The sequence below is a fragment of the Lentinula edodes genome (genome assembly GCF_021015755.1).
Source record: "Lentinula edodes strain Le(Bin) 0899 ss11 chromosome Unknown C8R40scaffold_3, whole genome shotgun sequence".
Lineage (NCBI taxonomy): Eukaryota > Fungi > Basidiomycota > Agaricomycetes > Agaricales > Omphalotaceae > Lentinula > Lentinula edodes.
Genome location: NW_025764309.1, coordinates 274,811 through 298,382, shown reverse-complemented (window position 1 = coordinate 298,382; position 23,572 = coordinate 274,811). Strand labels below are relative to the sequence as shown.

General features: G+C 48.4%; 6 protein-coding genes across 6 annotated transcripts; 4 read left to right on the top strand and 2 right to left on the bottom strand.

Moving 5' to 3' along the window:
* Positions 1-160: 160 nt before the first annotated feature.
* Positions 161-4,689, top strand: C8R40DRAFT_1165874 (uncharacterized protein; the record flags this gene model as incomplete). The annotated part of the gene is made up of 13 exons (XM_046230760.1): positions 161-210; positions 259-735; positions 788-907; positions 969-1,286; positions 1,337-1,556; positions 1,605-1,690; positions 2,718-3,004; positions 3,091-3,185; positions 3,240-3,633; positions 3,695-4,012; positions 4,061-4,154; positions 4,220-4,380; positions 4,427-4,689. The coding sequence occupies 13 exons, from the start codon at positions 161-163 to the stop codon at positions 4,687-4,689; spliced, it is 2,883 nt and encodes a 960-aa protein (XP_046090711.1).
* Positions 4,690-5,699: 1,010 nt separating this feature from the next.
* Positions 5,700-7,531, top strand: C8R40DRAFT_435180 (uncharacterized protein). Its single transcript, XM_046235058.1, has one exon. It carries the CDS (start codon positions 5,759-5,761, stop codon positions 7,391-7,393), a length of 1,635 nt encoding a protein of 544 aa, XP_046090710.1. The 5' UTR covers positions 5,700-5,758; the 3' UTR covers positions 7,394-7,531.
* Positions 7,532-9,521: 1,990 nt separating this feature from the next.
* C8R40DRAFT_435197 (uncharacterized protein) lies at positions 9,522-10,854 on the top strand. The gene has a single exon (XM_046235059.1). The coding sequence runs from the start codon at positions 9,714-9,716 to the stop codon at positions 10,785-10,787; it is 1,074 nt and encodes a 357-aa protein (XP_046090709.1). The 5' UTR covers positions 9,522-9,713; the 3' UTR covers positions 10,788-10,854.
* A 1,281-nt stretch (positions 10,855-12,135) lies between these two features.
* On the top strand, positions 12,136-12,771 carry C8R40DRAFT_1165871 (uncharacterized protein; the record flags this gene model as incomplete). The annotated part of the gene is made up of 1 exon (XM_046230759.1): positions 12,136-12,771. One exon carries the CDS (start codon positions 12,136-12,138, stop codon positions 12,769-12,771), a length of 636 nt encoding a protein of 211 aa, XP_046090708.1.
* A 3,205-nt stretch (positions 12,772-15,976) lies between these two features.
* C8R40DRAFT_1034250 (uncharacterized protein) lies at positions 15,977-16,588 on the bottom strand (the record flags this gene model as incomplete). The annotated part of the gene is made up of 1 exon (XM_046223409.1): positions 15,977-16,588. A coding segment is annotated over one exon (612 nt), but the record flags the coding sequence as incomplete, so codon positions are not given.
* A 1,602-nt stretch (positions 16,589-18,190) lies between these two features.
* On the bottom strand, positions 18,191-20,171 carry C8R40DRAFT_1065855 (uncharacterized protein; the record flags this gene model as incomplete). The annotated part of the gene is made up of 6 exons (XM_046225700.1): positions 18,191-18,244; positions 18,268-19,130; positions 19,631-19,699; positions 19,788-20,041; positions 20,088-20,092; positions 20,118-20,171. 6 exons carry the CDS (start codon positions 20,169-20,171, stop codon positions 18,191-18,193), a joined length of 1,299 nt encoding a protein of 432 aa, XP_046090706.1.
* Between the last annotated feature and the right edge of the window lie 3,401 nt (positions 20,172-23,572).

Sequence of the window (23,572 nt, the reverse complement as noted above, 5' to 3'; positions counted from 1 at the left end):
GCCTCCCAGACTAACACCCTCACCGCGCCTCCCCGAACGCGCCCACCGCGGTTTGTTGATCAACACGCCCTCGCGTGACACCCACGTCATGTGCCGCCGCGTTCTGTCATGGGCCTGATGTGACAAGTCCTGGGAAATCTCTCTTTTTGTAACTCCCACCATGAAACTTCGACGCTCTGCAAGGCAGGCAATGAAGCTTCTCACTCAGAGGTAAGCCCTTTGCCCTGCCTCAAGGAATCCAGCTCATCACCCCTTTAGATTTCCACTGTTGAAGGACATCCAACTGAACCCAGCTGAGGTGGACACCCTGGCACCCAGACACATCCAACTTCATCAAGTTGGCCTCCTGAGGCACCTTACTCAGCATGAAAATCTTCAAAACACTGACCCAGAGTTCAGCATCCTGGAGCTTTCCCTGAAGTCCAGTTTTTCAGGCTATGAGGAGGTCAACTTCGAGGCTCTTGAGGACCTCACTGCGGACCGCTCGGAGGATTCGCGCGCTCTTGCAACGCCCTCGAATCCGAACACTCTTCCAACGCCCTCAAATCCGAATGCTCTTCCGGCGCCCTCGAATCCGAATGCTTTTGCAACGCCCTCGAATCCCAACGCCCAGCAAAACTCCGAGGAAGAGGACATCGAACATGACGAAGAGGACGCGGAGCGTGATGAAGAGGACACGGACGGTACATCCGGCGAAGAGTGGTCAACTCACGCGGAGCAAAAGAAGTCCGCGAGGTGCGTTGCGCACCCACTCATAAGTCCTCACAACGCTGACCCGACGCATTAGAAAGCGCAAAAGACGCGCAAACGCAAACACGCCCAGACCCAGGAAAAAGACCTCACGCCCACCCTGCATCGCCAAAACCAAAAGTCCACCGCAATTTCCCAGCGTGTCCTATGAAAAACGGTTTGCTTGCTCTTATTTCCACAGCCGCTGCCCCTCCTGACTGATCCCCTGCTCTGCTCAGCTCACCCATGGACGCGCCCACCCGAGAAAAATTCCACGCACTCCGCCCCGCAAACCTTTCTTCGAAGGAATGGAAAGCGGAACGCAAGCGCCAATACAACGCGTGGTGGCAAGGCCAGAAGCACGCCAGAGTAGTTGAAGTCCACACAGTACAAGATGGATTTGATGTGCCCAGGGACTCTCGAATATCAAAACCTGCTTGGATGGGACTTAGAGCCTCCGCGGACATGAGAAGTTCGATACAACTGGCATTAACTCAAGGAGCATCTCAGGTGGCACAAACCATCCTCGAGGGCATCACTCGCATTCCATATGTCCCGTAAGTGCCAGGTAACCTGAGTGTGAATGGCAACACTAATTTGATCTTAGTCACCTCGCAGTTGCGGTCTGCGATCTTAGCAGCCGAATGTTTCTCTATCGCTCCCAACTAACCCCAAACATTCTGGAAGACATTCTTCCCAAAGTCAACACCGCCATTCCGCACTTTGTGCAATCCATTACTCACGGCTTTTCTGAGGACGACATGCAGAACAACTCCCGAGGTGACCATTGGTTTTCTATTGCAGGGCATGACAGGAATAATCGCCAGGTAAAGCTACTTTTATCCTTGAGCAAGCTGGCCTAACCCACAACCAAGCGCCCGGAAGCCACTAAGTTTCAGAAAAACAATCACCTTGCCATTACTCGGGCCTTCAATCCTGGTCAAATCTTTCACACTCTTACGTGAGTTTGCGTTTCATGTAAGCTTTGCTTTGCTGACAAACCTAGTAATTATGGCTGCAACATCTTGCGAATCAGGTTTCCGGCAATTGCCCAGCGCTACCAAGACTCCGTTGACTACATGAAAGTAAAATTTGGAATTCATGCAATGTTTGGGCTGTTTTTCAACTTTTGCCTCAACTCCGCAAGGAATGGTGTACCAAGAGTATTTTGTCGACCTCATGTTGATTGGAAGAACACGGCTTTCGGTGTCTGCATGATTTTTGTCTTCGGTAAGCTGCCCCTCAGTCTTCAGGCATACAACTAAGTACTAGTAGGTCATTTTGATCACCGAGAGAAGTGCTGGCTTGTGATTTGGGAGGCGGGTATAGCCCTAGAGCTACCCCCGGGGGTTTTCCTTTTTTATCCCTCATCTCTTTTCTTGCACTTCAATGTTGACCTTGAGCGTAAGCGTCCCCTCAATCTTACAAACTCAAGCTTACAAGCAAACTTTTGCAGACCTCCCCATCTTCACCACTAAAAACGGAGAGAAACCCACCAGGGACAACTCAACTCCCTTGTACTTCTGCAACTGCCACTCCCATGATCAAAACTCCGCCTGGGCAAGAGCAGAAGGAAGAGGATCAATGGTTTGGTTTAACCAGGCGTCCATGTTTCAGACTTCAGAACTTGGTATCAACACCTTACGGGAGGCAAGGGAGGCAGGCATGGAGACCAACTGCGATGCAAAGTTTTGGCTTGAACAAGGAGTTTTCCCTACTACTTTATAACCCTTTTATCTAATTTTTTCACCTCTTAATTGTGGTACTATAACTGAGTGAATTTACATTTTTCGAAATGACAAACACCCGGCGCCAAAAATGACTAAAAAGGTAATTACTCACCAAAGGATTAACCAAAGTCACGCACAACTTGGTCTTTCTTTTCTACTGCCTCTATCTTCACTCATTCAAATTTCTATTTCTTGGATAATGCCTCGGAACAAGCACGCTCTTTTCTCCAAACATAAAAACAAAAACTCCCGGTCCAGGTTAAGCTCCGCCACAGCTACAGACCAACTCCGTCGCTTCTCAAGGAAGGCAAAGCCGAACAACACTGGTGAAAGCGACCAGGAGGAAATGCCAGGCAACAATTCTGATAACAATTCCGAGGAGCCAGAAGATAGTCATGTTGCTCAGGTTTTGCGAAACATCACTCAAAAGGGAAAAGGCAGCTCTACTCTTGCCCATAAAGCGGTAGTAGCATCTATCAAGGCCTCCTCTGCGTCTAGCTCCAAGCTCAGCAAAGCTAAGGAGGAGACTAATAGAACAAAGAGCAGTCAGCGGAACCACTCTTTGGTAAAAAATAAAGCAAAAGCGGTAAGGACTTGCCTTCATTTTCTCAATTGCACTTTTTCTAACTAGGGTTACCTGCCACCACGGCTGTTCAGGAAGCGGAGGTACATACTGAGTTCAAAGTAATGTCTTTGTCAATTTATCCTGTGGGAACATACTTGGTGGTAAGAGCAATAAATTTAAAAGCAAAATTAATTCTGACTTTATTTATATATAAGGAGGAGGGATATTTCCCTCGTCAGAAACCCACTAAGGTTTATCGAGACTTAACTAGCCTTGTTGATATTGGCTGCGCTCAAATAGCCACCATCAGTCAACCCATAGTCTTCGATAGAAAAGATACCTATGAGGAGGTGACAGATAGGCTCCGGGCTTTGTGTCCTCTGGTAATGGAATACATGGACTCTCGATTCATGTACCGCAAGAAGTCAAATCCAGAGTATCCCAAGCACGATAGTGATCCAGCCCACGCCTATCTTCCTGAAATTATTTTGTGCAAAAAGGACAGGACCCATGGAATGCTACCGCTGACAGGACCAAGTGCGTTCTTCCCAGATGGAGAAATGCTTTGGAGGATTGCTACCAAACATGGATCTGCAAACACTAATGCCCGTCAGCTCCACTTTAGCAAGTGCTCTCTTTTTTTTAAGACAAGCACTAACTGATTTTATAGTTACGAGGGAGCCTATTAGCAAAGGAAGACTTAGCTTATTTCAAGAGGCTATACAAAAAGGCAAGCAAATGAACGTTACACCAATTACTGCATTTTACACCCTGGAGGAAAATACTGAGCTTTCTGCGACCGAAGATGACGAGGAAGAAGAAGAAGGAAGGGTTGTGGATTGTGGCAGTGAAGAAGCAGAAGAGAATACCTCCGACGAAGACCAGAAGGATTATCAAGAAGGCAAGGAAACTGAAGTAGACGAAGAGGAAATTGTTAATACAGGGGCAGTATCAGGAAATAGCGAAGAGGAAGAAGAGCTAGTTGAAGGTACGCAGTGATATATTTGTCTTAAATCTGCTTTAAACATTTTCACAGGCGCTTTGAGGCCACCTTTTACACAGAAGAGGCCTCGATCAGAATCTGAACCTTCTGGAGAAGATGAGCGTCCTCCAAAGAAAAGAAAAGGCAAGTGTTTAGACACATATCGCTGGTGGTTCTAATTTATTCTATACCTAAAGTTTCTACTTCTTTTAGTGGCCTCAGAAGCTACTCTGGGTCTTCTTCGGAACCGCAAACAGAGGAAGCTGAAGAAGATACAACCAATACTCCTAAACCAAGATCACGAGCATTTTTGAGGCAAACAGGATCACCTCATATGAGGAGTATCCTGAGAAATGCAGACCGTGCAAGGAAATGTAAGTTTTGTAACAAATTTTGAAGAAAAGTTGATAACAAAAATAGTTTTTGGCGTTACAGTGGATGAGGTAGAGGACGATCTTGGCTTCCGGACCGATTACTCTAGTGACCGAGAGTACGCCTCCAACCTGTTTGAAAAACCAACTTCTTCCACTCCACAAGTTAATACTTCTGCTACTGCGTCTACTTCCCAAGCTAGTACTTCCACTTCTAATCCTTCTAATTCCATGGCTGCATTCTTAACATACTACAAACCTCCCCTTTCTGACAAGTCCAGGGAAAGACTTGATCCTTGGAAGCAAGTTTAGATTTGTTTTCTGCCTCGCTTTTGACTTACTTGCTTTCTGCTTTTGACTTACTTGCTTTCCACTGAGCCTTTCCATTGCTGTCTTTGCTGAGCCTTGCTCCTCCATACTACGCCACCATACGCATACCATTGCTGAATTTGCCACCAGATTGCCGCACCTACTCTATCTAGCATTGTTGACTTTACTGATGAATTTGCTATCAGATCGCTACTATACCCACTGTCCTAGATAAGCCCATAGTAAATATAAAGCCACTGGTTACATATAATCTTAAGCGCCGTGCATTAGTAAAATAACCAAACTGCATTGCACGACTTTACATATCACTCATGAGCATGGTACATTATATGATACTGGTGAGCTGAGCTCCATACATTTTGCTGAGGCGCAGTCAGTGGATGTTTTTCTCACGAGCTGTGATTTCTCTCAGGCGCTGTATGTTTTATGTGACTGAGGCTCCGTTTATTTTTTGTACAAACGGAACTTCATATTTATTGTATGTAACTAAATGTATAGCACACAATAAAATCTAGTCATGATAATATCATTCTCATGACTCTGATTCTGCAAGCAACCAGTAAACGCTATCAGCACCTGAAGATTTGTTAACTTTCAACGCCGGAACTTGAAAAGAAACTTGTTTGCAAGTACATTCGAAAAGTACGCACCTAAACCCTTCGATCCATCACGATTCTTTGTGCTATTTTCGCAAACGAGGATTCAACGATGCAGATGCTCTTAGCTGTGGCTCGCTGTCCGTCACATTCCCAGGCATCTGAAACCGAGTTAAGATATTGCTCCAGATGCGGGGGAAGATGTCCGTAACATGCATTCGCATGTGAGCCTCCTTCTGGCCTCCTTCGTCCGTTCCAAGTACGTCTCACATGTGGTGCTCGCTTCGAAATTCTAGTTTCGAGGGGTGTCGGTGCTGGCGCACCTCCGTAAAACAATTATCGACACTACAATGATTACACAAAGATGCTATACTGAGCAAGTAAGAATGTACAAGGTAATTGTTAGCTGAAGCTACGAGAGCTTGCTCCGGCTAGCGTAAGTGTTAGATAAGGCAATGGGAGTAGGAGTTATATCATTTCAAAGTTGGGTAGAAACTCTAGTTCAGACGGCCCGGCAGCGACGAGTGGTTACCAAACTTGTGTGCGCGTCAATTAGTCTCTTGCTCTTCGCATCCATCTCAGTACACAAGAATTCACTCGTTCTTTCTCTTATCACTAAGCATTCGTTTTTTGGCTTTATTCATATATCTTCAATGGTCAACATACTCCCTAACGCAGGAATACCGCCACCTATACCAGATAATTTTGATTTTCAGGCGCATTTAGTTATCCCACCTTTTTTGGATACCACAGGACATTCCCTTCGTATTCGTAACGCTCACAATTGCATCGCTGAAACGCACAATGAGGATAGCATGTCAGCCACCGTGAATTGCTGGAATAACAGAACAGTTTTTCCGGACATTGGTCCTCCTCTGTTAGCTCTCTATCCTTACTCGAATGAAGAGCTCGCGTTATTAGCTTCCAATCCTGCAATATGCGATCGAGTAGGACCACTTCCTACCTTCATTTTGATGCAGCTAGAGCGGTTCAAACTTCAGAAGGATTCAAGCCGAATTGGGACGGCAACCAAGGAAACTACAAAATCACTTCCAGTCGCAGGGTCTTTGATCCATTCAAACCCGGTCGAACGCGTTTCTGGTCAACAGCCTAGGACAATCATCCCGGATGTCTTTCTTTACTCCATTCGTCACAAGTTTTACCTCCCAGTCAATTGGTTCACCCATGATCGTCTTAAATTGGCTCAACACAGGCTTCACGATCTCCATACAAAAGTCCACAGAATGGAACCGATGTCCGAGGGCTCTTTGGCAGAGGCGCTGAAGGTGATTGTCTTTGACATGCTCAAGATGATGACACTGTGGGGCAACGACGACGATCATACGTGTGTGTCACCCATGCAGTGGCAAAAGTGTATGGAAAATTACTTGTCAGCTCTAGTAATCCTGTCACCTATTCCTGTAATGCAACTCGACCTCTCTGTTCTTCCTATCATATCGTACGCAGAAGAATTTCGAAAACACGTTGATTTCTTCAAAAACTATCCAGATTTCGAGGCATCATATCCTATCTGGTATAATTTCGAGCGAAAATCACGAAATGAGATTTTGGAAGGTACTCTTTTTAGTCAGGAATACTACGTCCAGAACCTCGCGATTCTTTCGCAGATAAAACTCCTTGCACATTCGTTATCCTCGTCATCTTCCAATAAGCGGCCTTTAGAGTCAGACTCACAAGGGAGAGGAGCAACGAAAGCCCATCGTACTATCTCAAATGATTCTCCACGTTCCTTTCGGGCTGCAGACTCGCCGAATCGCTCTTCCACCCCAACGTGTCTCATTTGCGCGTCGTCACATCTACTCCGCTCCCATCCAATCACCGCCGTCACTTTCAGTGATGGAAAACCGTTTTATTCAGTCTACCAGGATGGCGAGCTCCGGACTACCAAGCCCCTGGGCAGCTCAAAAGAATCAAAACGCATCTGTATTGCCTACAACCTTGCCAATGGCTGTCAGTACCAGCACGAGGATGGGCGGCTCCATACCTGTAGCCTCTGTGGACGAGAACATGCTGCTCTCTCTCGTAGTGCCGGATGTCTCCGCGTTGTCGACGGTGTCATACGCGCGTGATTCTGCAATATCTGATCCAAGATTCCTGTTGTATAAAGATTTTTCATCTACTATCTTACATCGCACTCCTTTCTCCGACGCTACACCCCTCAAAATAGAGATCTACAATTGTATAATCACACCTTATAATGCTGAGGCCTTTGCCAAACTTCTAGCAGAATGTGGTCTATCTGAAAAGTATCCCCTTCTGGTCAATAATCTTATATCTGGTTTTCCAATTGGTGACATGCCTCCCCTCACAGAAACAGTTATCATCCCAAATCACCCCTCCATCATAGAACATCTTGACATTTATGATTACATTAATACAGAACTAGAGGCTAAAAGAATGTCTGGACCATTCACCCAGGCAGAAGCGGAGCACATACTCGGGGGACCTTTTTATTGTTCTCCGTTCGTTGTAGTGAAACAGGACCAGGGTCCAGATCTACCACCAAAAGTGCGCATTTGCCGCCACCTTTCCAAAGATGCACAGAATATGGGTTCGGTAAATAGTTTTGTGGACAAGGAAGACTTTCCGACACGCTTTGATATGCCTTCTCGTGTGGCCGATGCGGTGAGTCTCTCCTTCATTTTTGATCCATATCATCCATTACATCCCATATCCCACATTATACATCATAATATCAATATCCCTATCTCGATATGGCTAGGATTATCTCTATCTCCCCATATCCCATATCACTTTGCACATCTAACACAGTTATAATATCTGGTATCAATAGATCGCATCATCTCCAGAGGGCACCCAGGCCTGTGCTTTCGATATCAAAGCTTTCCATCGTACTTGCCCAGTCATCCCGGCTCACAAACCATACCTGGTCATATGTGTGGAAGGGAAGTACTATATTGATCATTGTCACCCATTTGGATTACAACCGGCAAGCAGTAATTCAGGCCAGATAGCAAATGCAACCGTGGATATCTGGCAATCCTTAGGCCATGGCGAGGTGGAGCCATTCAAATATGAAGATGATATGATGGTCTTGCGTTTTCATGATCCACTTGGTCGTTTCGCGGAAGAACCATACAGCTATTCATTCAATCGGGATGAATGTATGGCCCTCATCGCAGAGTTGGGTATACCATGGCACCCAACCAAGACCGGGCTTCGTTTTGCATTCGATATGGTTTTCCTTGGTTTCTTTTGGGATCTTATTTCCCGTCGTGTTTCTTTGCCAGAGCCAAAACGGTTCAAGTTTCTCGCAAGAGTGGTGGCACTTCTGGATAAAATTGAGAGGCACGAAGGTCTTTCTCTTCTAGATATCCAAATCATCCATGGTTCCCTGGTGCACGTATGCTTTGTCTATGTTGCTGGATCTTCGTATCTTCCATCTATCTCAAATTTCATGTCTCAATTTCTCGACAACGGTTTTATCACCCGTCGTGCATCAGGGTCTTTGATAAGCACTCTGAAATGGTGGAAAAACCAGCTATCAATACCCAAATTCTTCCGTCAACTGCATCCTTTGCAGCCACTCCAGGATCTACACATATTCGTTGATGCTTCTACTTCATGGGGCATTGGCATCATTATCGGGACCCAGTGGTATGCTTTCGGTCTTCTACCAGCATGGAAGGTACCAGGCCGGGACATAGGTTGGCTCGAGGCCATTGCCCTAGAGCTTCTCATGTATTTCATCGTTCAACTTGGTTACCGCAATATCCATCTCCTTATGCACTCCGACAATACAGGCGCTATTGGAGCACATGAAAAAGGCCGCAGCCGGAATATCGCTACAAACCTTTGCGTTCATCATACTTATCTTATATCTGCAGAACATCTTATCATTCCGAAATTTGTATATATTCCATCGGCTGAAAATCCGGCGGATCCAATATCACGGGGTGTACTAGGCGTGGCATCTTTCCATCTTACCAGATCTTTTTTGTTGCCTGCAGAACTATCTTCCTTATTGTATGAACCTATCCATTAATGTCATCTCCATTTCTGTGTATCTACAATGCACCTATAAGGACAGCCGTTAACGGCAATGATCCTACAATTCAAACTCTCTCGAACCGCAGTACTGGAAAATTAGTCGATCCAAATGCATTGATGGAGTCTGACCTTGGAATCAGGATTAAAATCACACCTTCACCCATCCTCCATGTGGTAAATGCAGATACCAATAGTCTCCAGCCCTTCCCGATCCCAATACATCTTCTCGATATTCGGGCTACAGCAGCACTTTCTCTGCCCAAGAAAAAGGCACGACGCCCAGGACCATCCAACACATTGGCCCCCAGCATATATCGCCCAGTTAATGTTCCTGCAGATCGTTGAGTCTTACTATGGACTACACCATATTCATTACATATGCAATCAAATTGCAATATCGAAATTTCGCCTCGTCTACTAATCAAGATGTTTGAAGGTCTCTTGACAGCTACAACACATGACACTAGACAGTCTTATGGGGCAGGACTACTTCGTTTCAATCAATTCTGTGATGCAGAATTAATCCCGGAGGGGGCGAGAATGCCCGCTTCAGCTATACTTTTGGGTGCATTTGTTGCAGAATTTATGGGGACATGTACCGGTTCGTGCATCCAGAATTGGCTGAGTGGACTTCGATTATGGCACCTATACAACAACGCAGCGTGGCATGGTCAGGAGGGATGGCTCCCATCATTGAAGAAAGCCGCAGAACGGAAGGGCGCAGTTTTTAAACGCGCTCAATGGGGACCAATCGAGCGTCACCATCTTCTCGCTCTCCATTCACATCTTGACCTCTCAACACCTCACGGCGCTTCCACATGGGCGATAGCAACTACAGCATACTGGGGTTGCCGTAGATTGGGTGAAATTATCCCAAAATCAGCAACTAAGGTCACGCCGGAGCATGACATTTTCTGTTCAACTCGAATCACACGCTCAGTAGTAGGGGGACGACGAACTATCTCTTTCCATCTACCATGGACAAAGACCACTAGGGAAAAGGGGGGTGAATGTTTTCTCACTGAAATTCCGGGTGATCCATTATGTCCAGTCGCGGCAGTAGAAAATCATCTAAAGGTCAACCATTCACCTCCTCCAAATACTCCATTTTTTGCATTCAGAGAAGGTTCATCGTGGACTATCTGGGTCAAATCGGCATTTATTGCTTGGTTTACCGGCATCTTCAGACTGCATAATCTCGAGGAGGTCTTTGGACATAGTTTCCGTATTGGTGGATCTTTGGCATACCTATTGCTTGGGGTACCTCCAGAGGTCATCATGAAGATTGGAGGCTGGACGTCATTATGTTTCCTTATATACTGGAGAAGGCTGGAGAAGGTTATTCCATTAGCAGTGGCTCAAGCAATGCAGTCGGAATCACGTATGAGGGCATTCGCATCATCATACAATTTGCCATTCACTACAGAAGATCTAGAATTTGACCTATCTTAAATATCATCTCACTTTGCCCATGCTCTGTTGGGGTTTTCGGGTGGACCGGTCAATTTTCACATTCACCCTCAGCGAGCGGTGCTCTGGGAGCTTGGCTCCGTGTGGTATGTTTGGGTTCATGTGATATCTCTCCTTCACACCCTTGCACTCCTTGCGTACTGGATTCGACGTCGATGGCCTGCTACGTATTGGTTTTGGATTTCCTTTCCAAACCAATATCTGTCCGTGCCCCGCTTCGCGGGACGTCTTTTCCCCCGCAAACTACACGATATCATTGACTGACATTGGGTTATTACAGAAGAATACATTTGACCTTTCCCTCTATATGCGTACAAAAGGATATTATCGGCCCATTGCCTTATGGAAGATAGACAGTCGCGACTGAATTCGATAACGAGGGATTCACAGGAATTACCAAAAACGGCGGTGGCTGTGACCTCGTGGGATTTGCGAATATAGAATTGACGAAATTTTTCACCCTAAGTATGGCCAGTATTGCTTCGCTTCGCTCTTCGCTCGCAATCATGTTTGTGGGTCGGATGAGACACGGTAATGACACCACGTTCAGTAAGCCAGGTTGGACTTGATTAGCTCATGATCATAATCTTGTCTCAGAGACGGAATACGGGGACTCGGATGGTGATTTTTGGCTGTAGTACAATGTATGTCTATCCTACCCTGTACTTTTACCCCCTCCATTCTCACTGCAGTCTACCGTCCCTTGTCCGATATGAAACGAGATCTAGTCCGTCACACGAAGTAGATCCGTCTCGAGTACGACGGGAGGTTTAGGTTGGTCTGAGGAATGGCTCGAACTGAGAGAATTCGTACGATTTTTGCTTGGTTGTACTTAGATCCAAAAGATGGGGGGTAAAAATCTAACTTTATTTTCTTCCTACCTACTCTCTAAGTAGGAGGGAGGGGAGATCCGACCTGCGTGTACACTACTAATCTGAAACTAACATATGGACCCTCAAACACCAAGCCATGCAGAGGAGTTCTGAGATAAGTGCTCGATAAGGGAACCGGACGACTGACAACAGTAACCGAAGGCCCGATTTTGAGGTATTAACGCCAAGTCGGTCTTGTCAACCCCGTCCTCAGTCCGACGCACTGACCAGTGCGTAGGACTTGTCGAGTTCCGCGATCAAAAGCATGTGGAGCTCGACATCCCCTCTCCACTTTGAAGAGAAACTATAGGGGAAGGAAAGACGGGTCCTGAAACAGGTAACGGAACCTAACCTAAAAAAAGAAAACATGAACAGCCCGAGAGCGTATAAGTAGGAGCGATGTGCACATCGTACAATGTACTATCGACCGAAGAGAAAAAAAAGGAGGAAACGAAACGATGTCCATTACTGCACGCGAAGAGTGGTACGACTATGAGTACCACCGCGGGTTATACACCGAGGCTCTTGAACGCTTCGAACTTCGGCCCCATGATCCCCTCATTGCCTACGAGATGGTGTGGGCCTATTCGATGGCCGAAACACGCACCGTCCCTGTGGGGGCCATTCCGCTCGCTGCTTTTCCTTTAGAGTCTTACGACCTACTTCCGCAACTCCCTACCGGTACCCTGTCGACGTTGCCTCGCGTTGCTGTAGCGACGGCTATTAGCTGGAATCCGGGTTTGTTGCAGAAACTGGCTTTCGAGCGGGAGCGCCTGGTGGTAATACTCGAGGAGGGGAATGGGGAAGCGGGGTCGAGGACAGTGGTTTACTTTGGCAGTGACCAGTGGGAACGCACACTTCTCCTCCTACCACCGCCTGCTTACCGACCCTGTAGATTCTTCAGTTTCGCTACTCTGTTAAGGGCTGTTACCTTCGTGTACGAGTTCTGGCACACAGAGCCGAGTCATGACCATTGCGACGGTACTGTTTTTGGTAACCGGTGGTTGCGGGACAATTTGGTACGGGAGTACGAGAGGGGAGCGGACCACTGGGAAGGCATTGAGCGGGGTTGGAGCTGGTTGGGGAACGTGTAGACGAAGCTGTGAAGTTTTATAAAGCATAATATATATATCAAATGAAACAAAACTGCGTGTATGGTACGAAATCAGGGTACTCGAACTCGAAAGGTAGAGAAGAGAGAAATAGAAAGAGAGAGGGAATGAGAAAGTGAAATAGGGGGGGGTACTACTCTGGAAGTAGTCCCTCTCCGTCGAGGGTGTCATTGTCTTCCGAGGCTTCGAGTTCGGCTAACTCCTTGGTGGAGATGTCGAGGAACTCATCTAGGTTCGGTAATGGCAGGGAGGAACGTGCTAGGTACGGAATGACCCGGAAAGCACCTACAGGAGTTCTCCATACAGTCCCATCCAATTCTGCTACAATGTACGCCCCTCCTTGGTTTCGGCGTATGATGATGAGGGGACCCATGTACCGCATTCTATTCTTCGCGCCGAACGTCTTTTCAACCCGCGTATTCCGAGCGATAACCAGGTCCCCGAGTTTGAAGTTGTAATTTTTGATTGAGTGGAGGTGCTGTTGTTCAAAACGGTGAAGTCCTTCCAACCAATTTTGGTGGACGCGTTTACGCATGTCCTCCAAATCGTCCCACCGCTTTTGAAGCTCTCGTGCCCGTCGGGCGAGGAGGTCTGTGGTAGAAAGGACTGATGCGGGGGGGGGGAGCAAGTATGTGGCTTCCTCAATGTCCATAGGGAGTAAGGGATGGCACCCATGTGAGAGAAAGTAAGGGCTTGCACCCGTGGAGCGTCGAGGCGTAACACGTTCAGCCCAGTAGACGGAGGGTGCAATCGGGGACCATGAGTTAGCATCGCCTTTGGCGGCCTTAATCATACTCTCCCGGACGTCGTAGTGTTTTCGTTCGATTACTCCCGCAGCCTGAGAATTGTAAGCTGATATTGTGATGTGTCGTATGCCGTAGCGTTTCGCGAGGATTTCGAGAGCGAGCACAAACGGGGTGCCATTATCAGTGACGATGACCCGGAGGGTGCCCCATCGACACAGGATGTCTTCAAATATCCAGTTCGCTATGGCTTCTCCCGTTTGTCGGCGAAGCTTGCGGAACTCGGGATAGGCGGATGAGGAACAACGCCCGTGGACAATGTATTTGAATCCACCTGACTTGGGCATCTCCATAACGTCCATGTAGCATTTGGCGAAGAGGCCTAACGGTTCCGCTACGACTGGGGGGATTCGGAGTTTTTCGGTCTGGCGGAGTTGGCATAGGTGGCAGGTACGGATATACCATTTGATGTCCTCTGCCTGTCGAGGCCACCAGAACCATTCGCGAATAGTCGATGTAGAGGCCCAGACCCCTTTGTGGCCCATTCTGTCGTGGGCCTCCTTGACGATTGCCAGTCGGCGATGTTGAGGGACGACTAGGCGGTGGTTACCTTGTGGATCCCTTCGCCACAGGCGTCCAGTGGAGTCAATGAAGAATTGGAGGCAATACTTGATGAACTGCTGGTATTGGGTGTCTGATAAGCCTTCGGGACGTTCTAGGGAATGCAGATAGATCCTGATTGAATCGAGCCGGTTGTCAATTGCTCGCGCGCGGTGCGATCTGGGTACTGAGGAATACGGGACAAGGTCAACGTCTTCATGTGGTGTAATAGGTTCTGCTACGAAGATAGGGAGGGTAACCAAGGTGTTGAGGGATGAAGAGGCAGAGGGGGAACTGTTGATAAAATGCATAAAGCCGTTAGCTTGGTCTATCCAGTCTTCGAAGTCGTCATCGTCTTCCGGTTGGTCTCCGGGCTGGCGGATTCGACGTGACGGCCCATCGGCTGCAATGCGCTCAGACGGAACATGGACCATCGTGAATGAGAAGAGTAAGATCCCCGCTATCCATCGATTAACGGCGGCGTTGGGCTGGATATCAGGATTGTTAATCATCCCCCTGATATATAATGCATCCACTTCCACCACGAAATGCTGCGCGCCGACCGTCCATAAGCGTGTGGCTCGGAGAGAGCGGAATAACCCATACAGCTCGAGCTTAGCCTGGCTATAGCGCGCTTCCCGTTCATTAAGGGTGATTGAACCGAAGCGATTCACGTATCGAATCGTTGGGTCCTCCGGGCTCTGTTGCATGAGTATATATCCGATTGCAATATTGCAGGAGTCCACGGAAAGCACGATTGGCGCACCATTTGAGTAGTCCAATGGACGTATTGCGGGCGACGATACGAGAGCGTCTTTGAGCTTTTGTTGAGAGTTGGACTCGGCTGTTCCGAATTGGAAAGGGATACCTTTTCGTGTAAGTCTCACCAAGGGCTCCGCCTTCTCCGCAAAGCTGTCTATGAAGATACGGCATACCCCCACGGTGCCAAGGAATGCTCGGACGTCTGTGAGTTTGAGTAAGGGTCCCCAGTTGACAATCTTCTCTAATCGAGAAGGATCAGGTACGCGCCCCTCGTATGAGCAACGGTGACCGGTAATGAGCGCCTCTGCTACTGCGAGTAAGGTCTTCAAACCTGAGAAGGTACCCCCGGCATATTCCATGCGTGTCAGGATGCGGTTGAGATTATTGAGGTGTTCCCAAATGAACCGTCTGATCCCGGAGTTCTCAGGTATTGTTTCGAATCCCCCGGCCGGGAGTTCATAACGGGTAGGGGGACCGCGAACATTGACGTCGTCGACATAGGGAATGGTATATTCTGGAATTTCCGGTTGCAGCACAAAGGTAACATCCCCGTGAAAGATCTGTAGGGAGTTGGTCCAGCCCATGGGGATTGAGGTTAGGCGGAGCGCGCCAAGAGGCGTTTGGAAGGTGGTGTAGTCTCGTGAGGTGATCGCCAATGTACGTTCGTCGTATCCTACGTACATGTCGAGAGTTGCGAGAACGGAACGGCAAGCATATGCTTCAGCTAAGTTTTCAAGGATTGGGGGAATAGAAGAATCGCGGACGGTGACCGCGTTGAGTGGTTGGAGGTCGTGGACGAGGCGTAGTGACGTCCCATCCTTCTTGACCACTGCGAACCACCGTGTCCGATAGGACGAATTGGATGGTTCATAAACCCCTGTGCAAATTTTCTCCCGGACGATTTCTACAATCCGCTCCATCAGTCCAGGTGGAATCGGTAGAGTCGGTACTCGCCAGGGTGTATGTTCAATTACAGGCATCTCTACTGGTGGAAAATATTCCGGATTTAACTGTCCTTTTTCCTCTTCGCACCAGGCAAATGCTTTGTCGTGCAGCATCATTAGGTGGTGGATAGCTGCCATTTCTTGAGGCCAGAGGAAGTTCGGGTCGTGGACTGAGTCCATAAACTCCTTGCGCTCTAGCGTATAACGGCCAGTCGGGACAAATGGCGGGGGAGTCGGGTTTAATGTAGGTAGGTGCTCCAAGGGGTCGGATGGGAAGTGTCGGACCACTCGGAACTTTTCTGGCAGCGTTGCTGGGACTGGTTGGGTGCGTCGTTCGACGGGCTTGTACCTCTTTTTAGTCGCAGCATACGTAGGTAAGGTAAGTAGATTTTTATTTGGAATAACGGATATACATTTTTGGTGGTGAGGAGTATGTAAGTTTTGTTGTTGAAGAAGAGTTTGACTCTTGTTCGGATGGCGGTCAGTATACGGGTGGGGTGGCTCTCCAGCTGGGATTGCAGAGCAGAGGGAGAACGATTCGAAAGTGGGCGTGTCGTAGGTAAAGTACGCGTAAGCGTGTAAGAATGCTAAATTAAGTTCATCGATGTTCGGGGGATCCCCGAGACTGGCGGAAATAAGTGGAATAGAGAAATATCCTCGGAATTCCGAAGAGTCAGCTGATACTTCGGCGGTGTTCAATTCAACGATGAACGCCGCTTCTTTACCCTCCTGTAACTCCTCGAACTCCATACACGAAGGAGCACTGTTGGTCAGTGTGGAATTCTCCTTCGCGGAGTACCGAGTTAAACTCGGTACTCCCGACTGTCCTCTTTTCTGAACCGCGGAGGCTCTCTGGGAACTGTCGGGATTGTCGTAGTCTTGTAGGTGTTGGGGTCTGTTAGTGTGAGGTGCTGATCACCTGAAAGGAAGTTTTTGTAGGAAGCCTGCATCAGGATTTCGAAGGGCCGGCCCAAAATGAAGTCATAGGCTGGGGAATCTACCACTTGGACTTGGAGGAAGGCTACCACATCGCCAAAGCGGAACGGTACGTCTTTTGCTAGTCCCAGTGACCAATCGGTATTGCCATTAGCACTTTGAAGGTTGATCCGTTTTTCTGGGTCGAACGCGAAGCCAAACGCGTTACAGGCCGAGTCTGACATAACGACTATACTGCATCCTCCGTCGAGGATGCAATGTGCTGGCCTACCTCCGATTGTTGCGTTAACGGCTCGGATACTATGCGATTCTCTTGCCACATAAAAACCATCGCCCTCTCTCGCGTCCCCAAAGTCAGTGAAGAAGTTTTGTAGACTTTCTTGTGTGACCGGAACCGGGTACATGCCGTTTGCTAGGTCGATGTCGAACATCAATACCGATTCGAGTAACGCGACGTCTTCAAGCAGTACTCCATCGACTCCGATCCGCCTGCTTGTAATTGAGTCTTTTACCTTTTTCCTGTATTCCGGCGCGATTGCTAGGAGGTCGTCCTGCCTTAGTGATACCATGCTGGTCATACCGGTTTTTATCACTCGTTCGATTGCGGCCTCAGTTTCTATCGGTGCTCGGTATCGGTAGTTCCTGGAGTCTTCCTTGGGTTGTATCCCCACCGTCCTTTCTTGTGGGGGAACGTAATTGTCCGGTAATTTTCCGATGATTGGTTTGGGCGGTTTAGTGGGAGACACGATTCTTGGAGGAATTGGTTTCGATGGTTCGGGATCTGGTTGGGTCCCGACATTAGTATTTGACGAGGGAGGTTGACCTGGTGGAGATGTCGAGGAGTTATTCGCGTCGGTACGTCCCTTTGATCGACGAGTTTCCATTTTGAAAATCAAATCCCTCACAGCGGCTGCTTCAGTCGGGTCGCTTTCTCCCTGGAGGGTATAAGTCGCCGCAGTTGCTAGCATGGAAGGTCCTTGATAACTGTGGAGGGTGTAGGCGTTGTGCTGGCTGACATCTATTCCGGCTAGCGCGGGAGGCAAGGGATTTTTGGGAGTCTGGGGGATATCGAGGATCCAGGTCTTGGCCGATGGGTTCTCTTCGAAATATCGTTCGAATCGAGTCTTCACCAGTCCACGCTTGTACTTGGTTTCGTTTGGTAGGTCTCGTCCTCCCTTCAGTTGAACGAAACCCCGTTCGTTCCGCTCCACCCTTCCCTTGGCGACCCAATCTGCCAAGTCTTGACAATCTTTCAGCACTTTGCTAGTGCACCCGTCCCACGGGCAAGTTCGATCTGGTCGTGGCTCGCGTGTCCCGGTATCTCTGCTTTTATTCTCCTTTACGAGCTGCTGCATCATTTGGGTGAGTGCGGCCACTTGCTGCGACAGGGAATCTTCGGAGTCTTTGGGTTCTGTTTTAACCACCGGAGTGTCTATGGTCGTAGGGTGGGGGATCGACGTTCGATCCCCACTACGAAAACTTCCAGAGCTAACCGGGGCCGAGGCATCCGATAGGAGAAAGGTAACAACTTTCCTTATCTCATTGATCGTATAGGCCTGACCGACCTTCTTAGTGGGGTAATGGACGTAGAGTCCGGTGTCTATGCGGGTCCGGATGTTTTCTGGAAAGGGACGGACGTAGTGTTGGGCAATAAGGATTTCAGAGAGCGTCCCTTGGGTGCGTAGGGCTTTAGCCACCACAGCGAACTCTCTGTGGTATTCCGCAAGGTCCTGGGTTGTTGAAATCAACTTCTTCTGATAGGTTTCGACGACCCGGACCAACTCTTCTGTGGTGACCTCAGCTGTTCCTGTGGCACCAGGGTAGTAATCTAAGATTTCGGTCTTGAATTCCTCCCATGTCTTCTCATCATCGTCGAAGGTGTCCAGGGACTGCCAGAATTTCATAGTCTTGGCGTCCAGATACCCTAGGACTGTCCTTTTCATCTTTTCACTGTTCTCGATGATCCCCGCCGCTTTAGCGGTACGTTCGAACTCCTCGAAGAAGTTTGGCAAGAGTGCTTCATTCTTCGGGTCGAACTTCGGGGCGGAACGCTCATCTCGTTTAGGAAGAGGAGTCGTCATCGGAGTTATCAATGGACTAAGGTTCTGTAGGGAGGGACTAGGGGATAATGGAGTCAGGGGTGAAGGTAGGGTTGGTGAATAGCTCGAGAGAGGTGTTGTAGGATGGTCACGAAATTCGCTACTACCGACCTCTTCCTCTAGTCTGGATAGGCTGTTGTGAGTGGCTTCGGTGCTGTCTACTGGGGACAGTAGCTCGTCGAAGTCAAAGTCGATACGCCCTTGATGGAACTGAGCTAAAAGAGCTTCGTCTTCTACCGACAGGCGATTTCGTAGGCCTGTACGACGACTCGTCGTGATAATCTACCGTGTATTTTCTTTTTGGCGAGAGTTTTCCTAGTTCGGAGCAAGATCCAAAGAAAACGGGAAACCCCCCTCGCGGTGGGCTCCAGGTATGAAACGAGATCTAGTCCGTCACACGAAGTAGATCCGTCTCGAGTACGACGGGAGGTTTAGGTTGGTCTGAGGAATGGCTCGAACTGAGAGAATTCGTACGATTTTTGCTTGGTTGTACTTAGATCCAAAAGATGGGGGGTAAAAATCTAACTTTATTTTCTTCCTACCTACTCTCTAAGTAGGAGGGAGGGGAGATCCGACCTGCGTGTACACTACTAATCTGAAACTAACATATGGACCCTCAAACACCAAGCCATGCAGAGGAGTTCTGAGATAAGTGCTCGATAAGGGAACCGGACGACTGACAACAGTAACCGAAGGCCCGATTTTGAGGTATTAACGCCAAGTCGGTCTTGTCAACCCCGTCCTCAGTCCGACGCACTGACCAGTGCGTAGGACTTGTCGAGTTCCGCGATCAAAAGCATGTGGAGCTCGACACCGATGAGCGCCGCTAGACATTCAATGCACCCCAGTCAGATAAAGTTCCGTAAATATCGAACCCTTTTCGCGATCGACCTTCAAATTTGCATTACACGGACACATCAATCCGCCAACCTCGACTGTGGATGTGATATTGATGCTGACAGAATCCGGATCACCAATGAATTCGGGACTGTCTGCCCTCAAACGAGGTATTCCATGCGAGTTCTCTTTCAGTATTGTATCAACCAGATGCTTTGCCGCTTCCTTTATTTCTGTAGGTGTAAGAGCAGAGTGTGCAGGAAAATGGGCATTCGGGAGAAGTCGATAGGACCAAAAGATATCTTTTCTCTGCTTGTAATGTTGAGCCCCTCTTTAAAAAAAACAAAGAAAGAAGAAAATAAAGATAAAACACGCACATAGCCTACGGGATACATAAGGGCATTCACCGTGCACTGGGCGACAAGGCCCATGATCAGGTAGGTGGCGACGCAGAAGTGCATGATGTTTTGGTTTAGTTCGGCGTGGCAAAGTATCCTGGGCAGTAAATGTGAGGTTTGAGAGAAGGGTAGTACAAGTGCTGAATTAAATTTGAAACTTACCGCTGTCAGTGGGTCGGATGAGGAAGACGATAACTTGAACAGAAATAGATGCTTCGAACAGTGGGGGATTCGAGGTCTGTGCCAGTGATCCGCGAGTGTTATTGGGGCCCTTCAGAATGGTAGATTCATAGACTTACTCTGGGAGAAGTCAGAACAGAAGGGAAGATGCAGACGATCGTGACAAGTTCTGTTAACCGGCAACAAAATTGAGAAAAACAAGGACAGAAAATGTCACGAAGCGGCAGAGGCGGAGTGACTAACGGAGCGGGAAAGCGGAGCGACTAAGCAGAACGGTGAGGCGGAGCAACTGGACAAGGCAACAAGGCGGAGCGACTAAGCAGAACGGCGGCAAGCTGGTCCCAGATAATGACAGAGATATATTGAGTATCGTAGTCATAGGTAATAATAAGTAAGCACATACCTGGTCCCAGATAATGACAGAGAGGTCAAGATAAGGGACCAGGCTGTGGAGGGTTGGCTATATATACATAATCCGGTCTGCGAGAAACAACGATGTAATACTGTACAGTTTAGGAACAAGGAAGGTGGCGGAAGTCAGTAGAAGGAGAAGATGGGTCAGGTGGATCAGTAATCGATGGATCAGTAATCGATGGGGGTTTGACAGTGATGGGATGATGTATCGTACAAGTAAAGGCGTCGAGACGGTGAGAAAAGGAAAATGATAGGGGCTGCGTACTTTATGACATTACCCCCCTCCTTATGACCATTGCCCTCGATGGTCAAGGCTTTGCCGCTGTTGGGTGTTTTTTATGAAAGGCCCGAACAATTTTTGGTGCTCGACTGAGGTTGGCTGCGGGTTCCCAAGAGTTGTGCCCTGCGTCGTAACCTTTCCACTTAACCAAATATTCCAACTTCTTCCATCGAACCCGGCTGTCTAAGATCTCCTCTACTTCGTATTCCGGTTCGTCTTCATCCTCTAAGTATACCGGCTCTGGTGGTGTTGGTATTTCGCCATTAATGGAGTTACCTTTCCAGGGGTATAGTTTATCAACATGGAAGACGGGATGGAGGCGATCTAGGGATAGGGGAAGGTCAAGGCGGTAGTCTAAAGGGCCAATTTTCTCCAGAATGCGATAAGGGCCAAGCTGTCGATCTCCTAACTTTTCACTGGAAAGCTGAAGGTTAATGTCCTCTGCACTGAGCCAGACTAGGTCTCCAACTTTAAATTGATGAGCTTTCCGCTTCCCGCGTTCGTATCCCTCCTTCTGTTGTTTCTTTCCTAGGTGTAAGGCAGCTCCGGCATCTTGTCGCACTTCTCGGAGAATCCGTATACGGTCATCCACAGCTGGAATACCGCTGCGTTGGCCCACTGGGATATTGAACAGGGGAAGATAGCCGTAGGTTAGCTCGAACGGGGACATGCCTAGCGCAGAATGAGTCCGTGAGTTAATCACAAACTCCGCCATGGGAAGGTGCTCTGCCCAGTCGTCTTGTCGTCGTCCTACATAGAGGCGGATGTATTTCTCTACTTCCTGATTTGCTCGTTCAGTTTGGCCATTAGACTGAGGACGGTATCCGGAGGTTAGATCTGATTTAATTCCTAGCCTAGCGAGAAGGGATCGCATGAGTTTAGCTGCAAACTGGGGTCCGCGGTCGGATTTAAAGTGAAGAGGAAGACCATGGAGACGGAAGATCTCTCGGTAGTAAATATCGGCAACGCCTTCGGCTGTGATGGAGCTGGTGCAAGGAATAGCGTGAATTTGTTTTCCATACAGGTCTGTGCAAACCAAGACAGCATCGTAGCCTTGGGAGTTAGGTAGCTGTGTTATCAGGTCAACCCCTACCTCTTCCCATAGACCGGATGGTACATCTAATGGTTGAGTTACGGCTCGTGGGTGTCGCTGGATCTTCTTATGGGCACAAACCTCGCATCCCTCAACGTATTTTTCCACAAAAGAGCGCAATGTAGGCCACCAGAAATGGGTACTGACCAAGTCGAGTGTCCCGTGTAGTCCGGGGTGTCCTGCAGTTGGATGGTCATGGCATTGACGGAGTACCTCAGTGCGTAGGTCGTCGTTTGCTGGTACGTATACTCGACCTCGGTAGTAGACCAACCCATTGTCCTCTTCCCATTCGGCTATCCCATTGGCCAAGCGCTGTAGTCCGTGCTCTTTGACTGTTTTGAGACCCTCCAATACCTGTGCTTCCCGTTCTGAGGCTTTCCGGATACGATCCTCTAAGGGGTTCTGTAGGATCGAAGCTGCAATTTTTACGAAGTGGCCAGGTTTAAGGACTGTCTGTTGTCGGTTATCATCGCTGTCCGATACATGATGAACTGCCATGCGGGAGAGAGCATCAGCTTGGGTGTTTACTCTGCCAGGGCGGTGGATCATATGAAAGTCAAACCGTGACAGATAGAGGGCCCATCGGGCTTGTCGGCGGGTGAGATCTTGTGCAGTGCGCCAGAATTCGAGGTTCGAATGGTCCGTAATGATGTCGAATGGTTGAGGGAGTCCTTCTAGAAAGTTCCTCCAATCCTTCAGTGCTTCAATGATAGCAAGCATTTCTCGATCGTAGATTTCGTAGTTCCGTTCCGCTGGCTGCATGGATGCCGATCTGAAGGCTACCGGATGCCATTGGCCATTGTCTTGCTTCTGCATAAGGGCGCCTCCCGTGGCAAAGCCTGATGCGTCTACCTCGATTCGAGTAGGCCTGTCTGGTGTCCATAGAGCAAGGATCGGTGCGGAGATGAAGGCTTCTCGAAGGGTATCAAATGCTTTCTGTCGAGTGTCGGTCCAGGTAAAGCTGGTGTCTTTCTTCGTCAGGTCGTTCAGAGGTCGTGCTATTTTGGCAAAATTCCGGATAAAGCGTCGGTAGAAGTTTGCAAATCCCAAGAACCCTCGTAGTTTCCGAAGGTTAGTAGGGACTGGCCAGTCACGAACAGCCGCTACTTTTACCGGATCCATTCTCACCTCCCCTTCTGAGATGATGAGTCCGAGGTATTCAATCTGTTGTTGTTCAAATTCGCATTTTTCGGGTCGTAGGTAGAGGTCGTGCTTTTCTAACCGAGTTAATACTTCCCGTACCATTCGTCGGTGTTCCTCGAGATCGTTACTGAAGATAAGGATGTCATCTAGGTAGACTGCCACCTTGCCGGCTGCAATGAGATCAGCAAATATAGCATTCATAAGTGCTTGGAACGTGGCAGGGGAATTTGTGAGACCAAAGAACATGACCTTAGGCTCGAACAAGCCTCGGGTTGTTGCGAACGCGCCTTTCCATTCATGCCCCTTCTTAATCCGTATGTTATTGTAACCCCAGCGGACATCAAACTTCGTGAA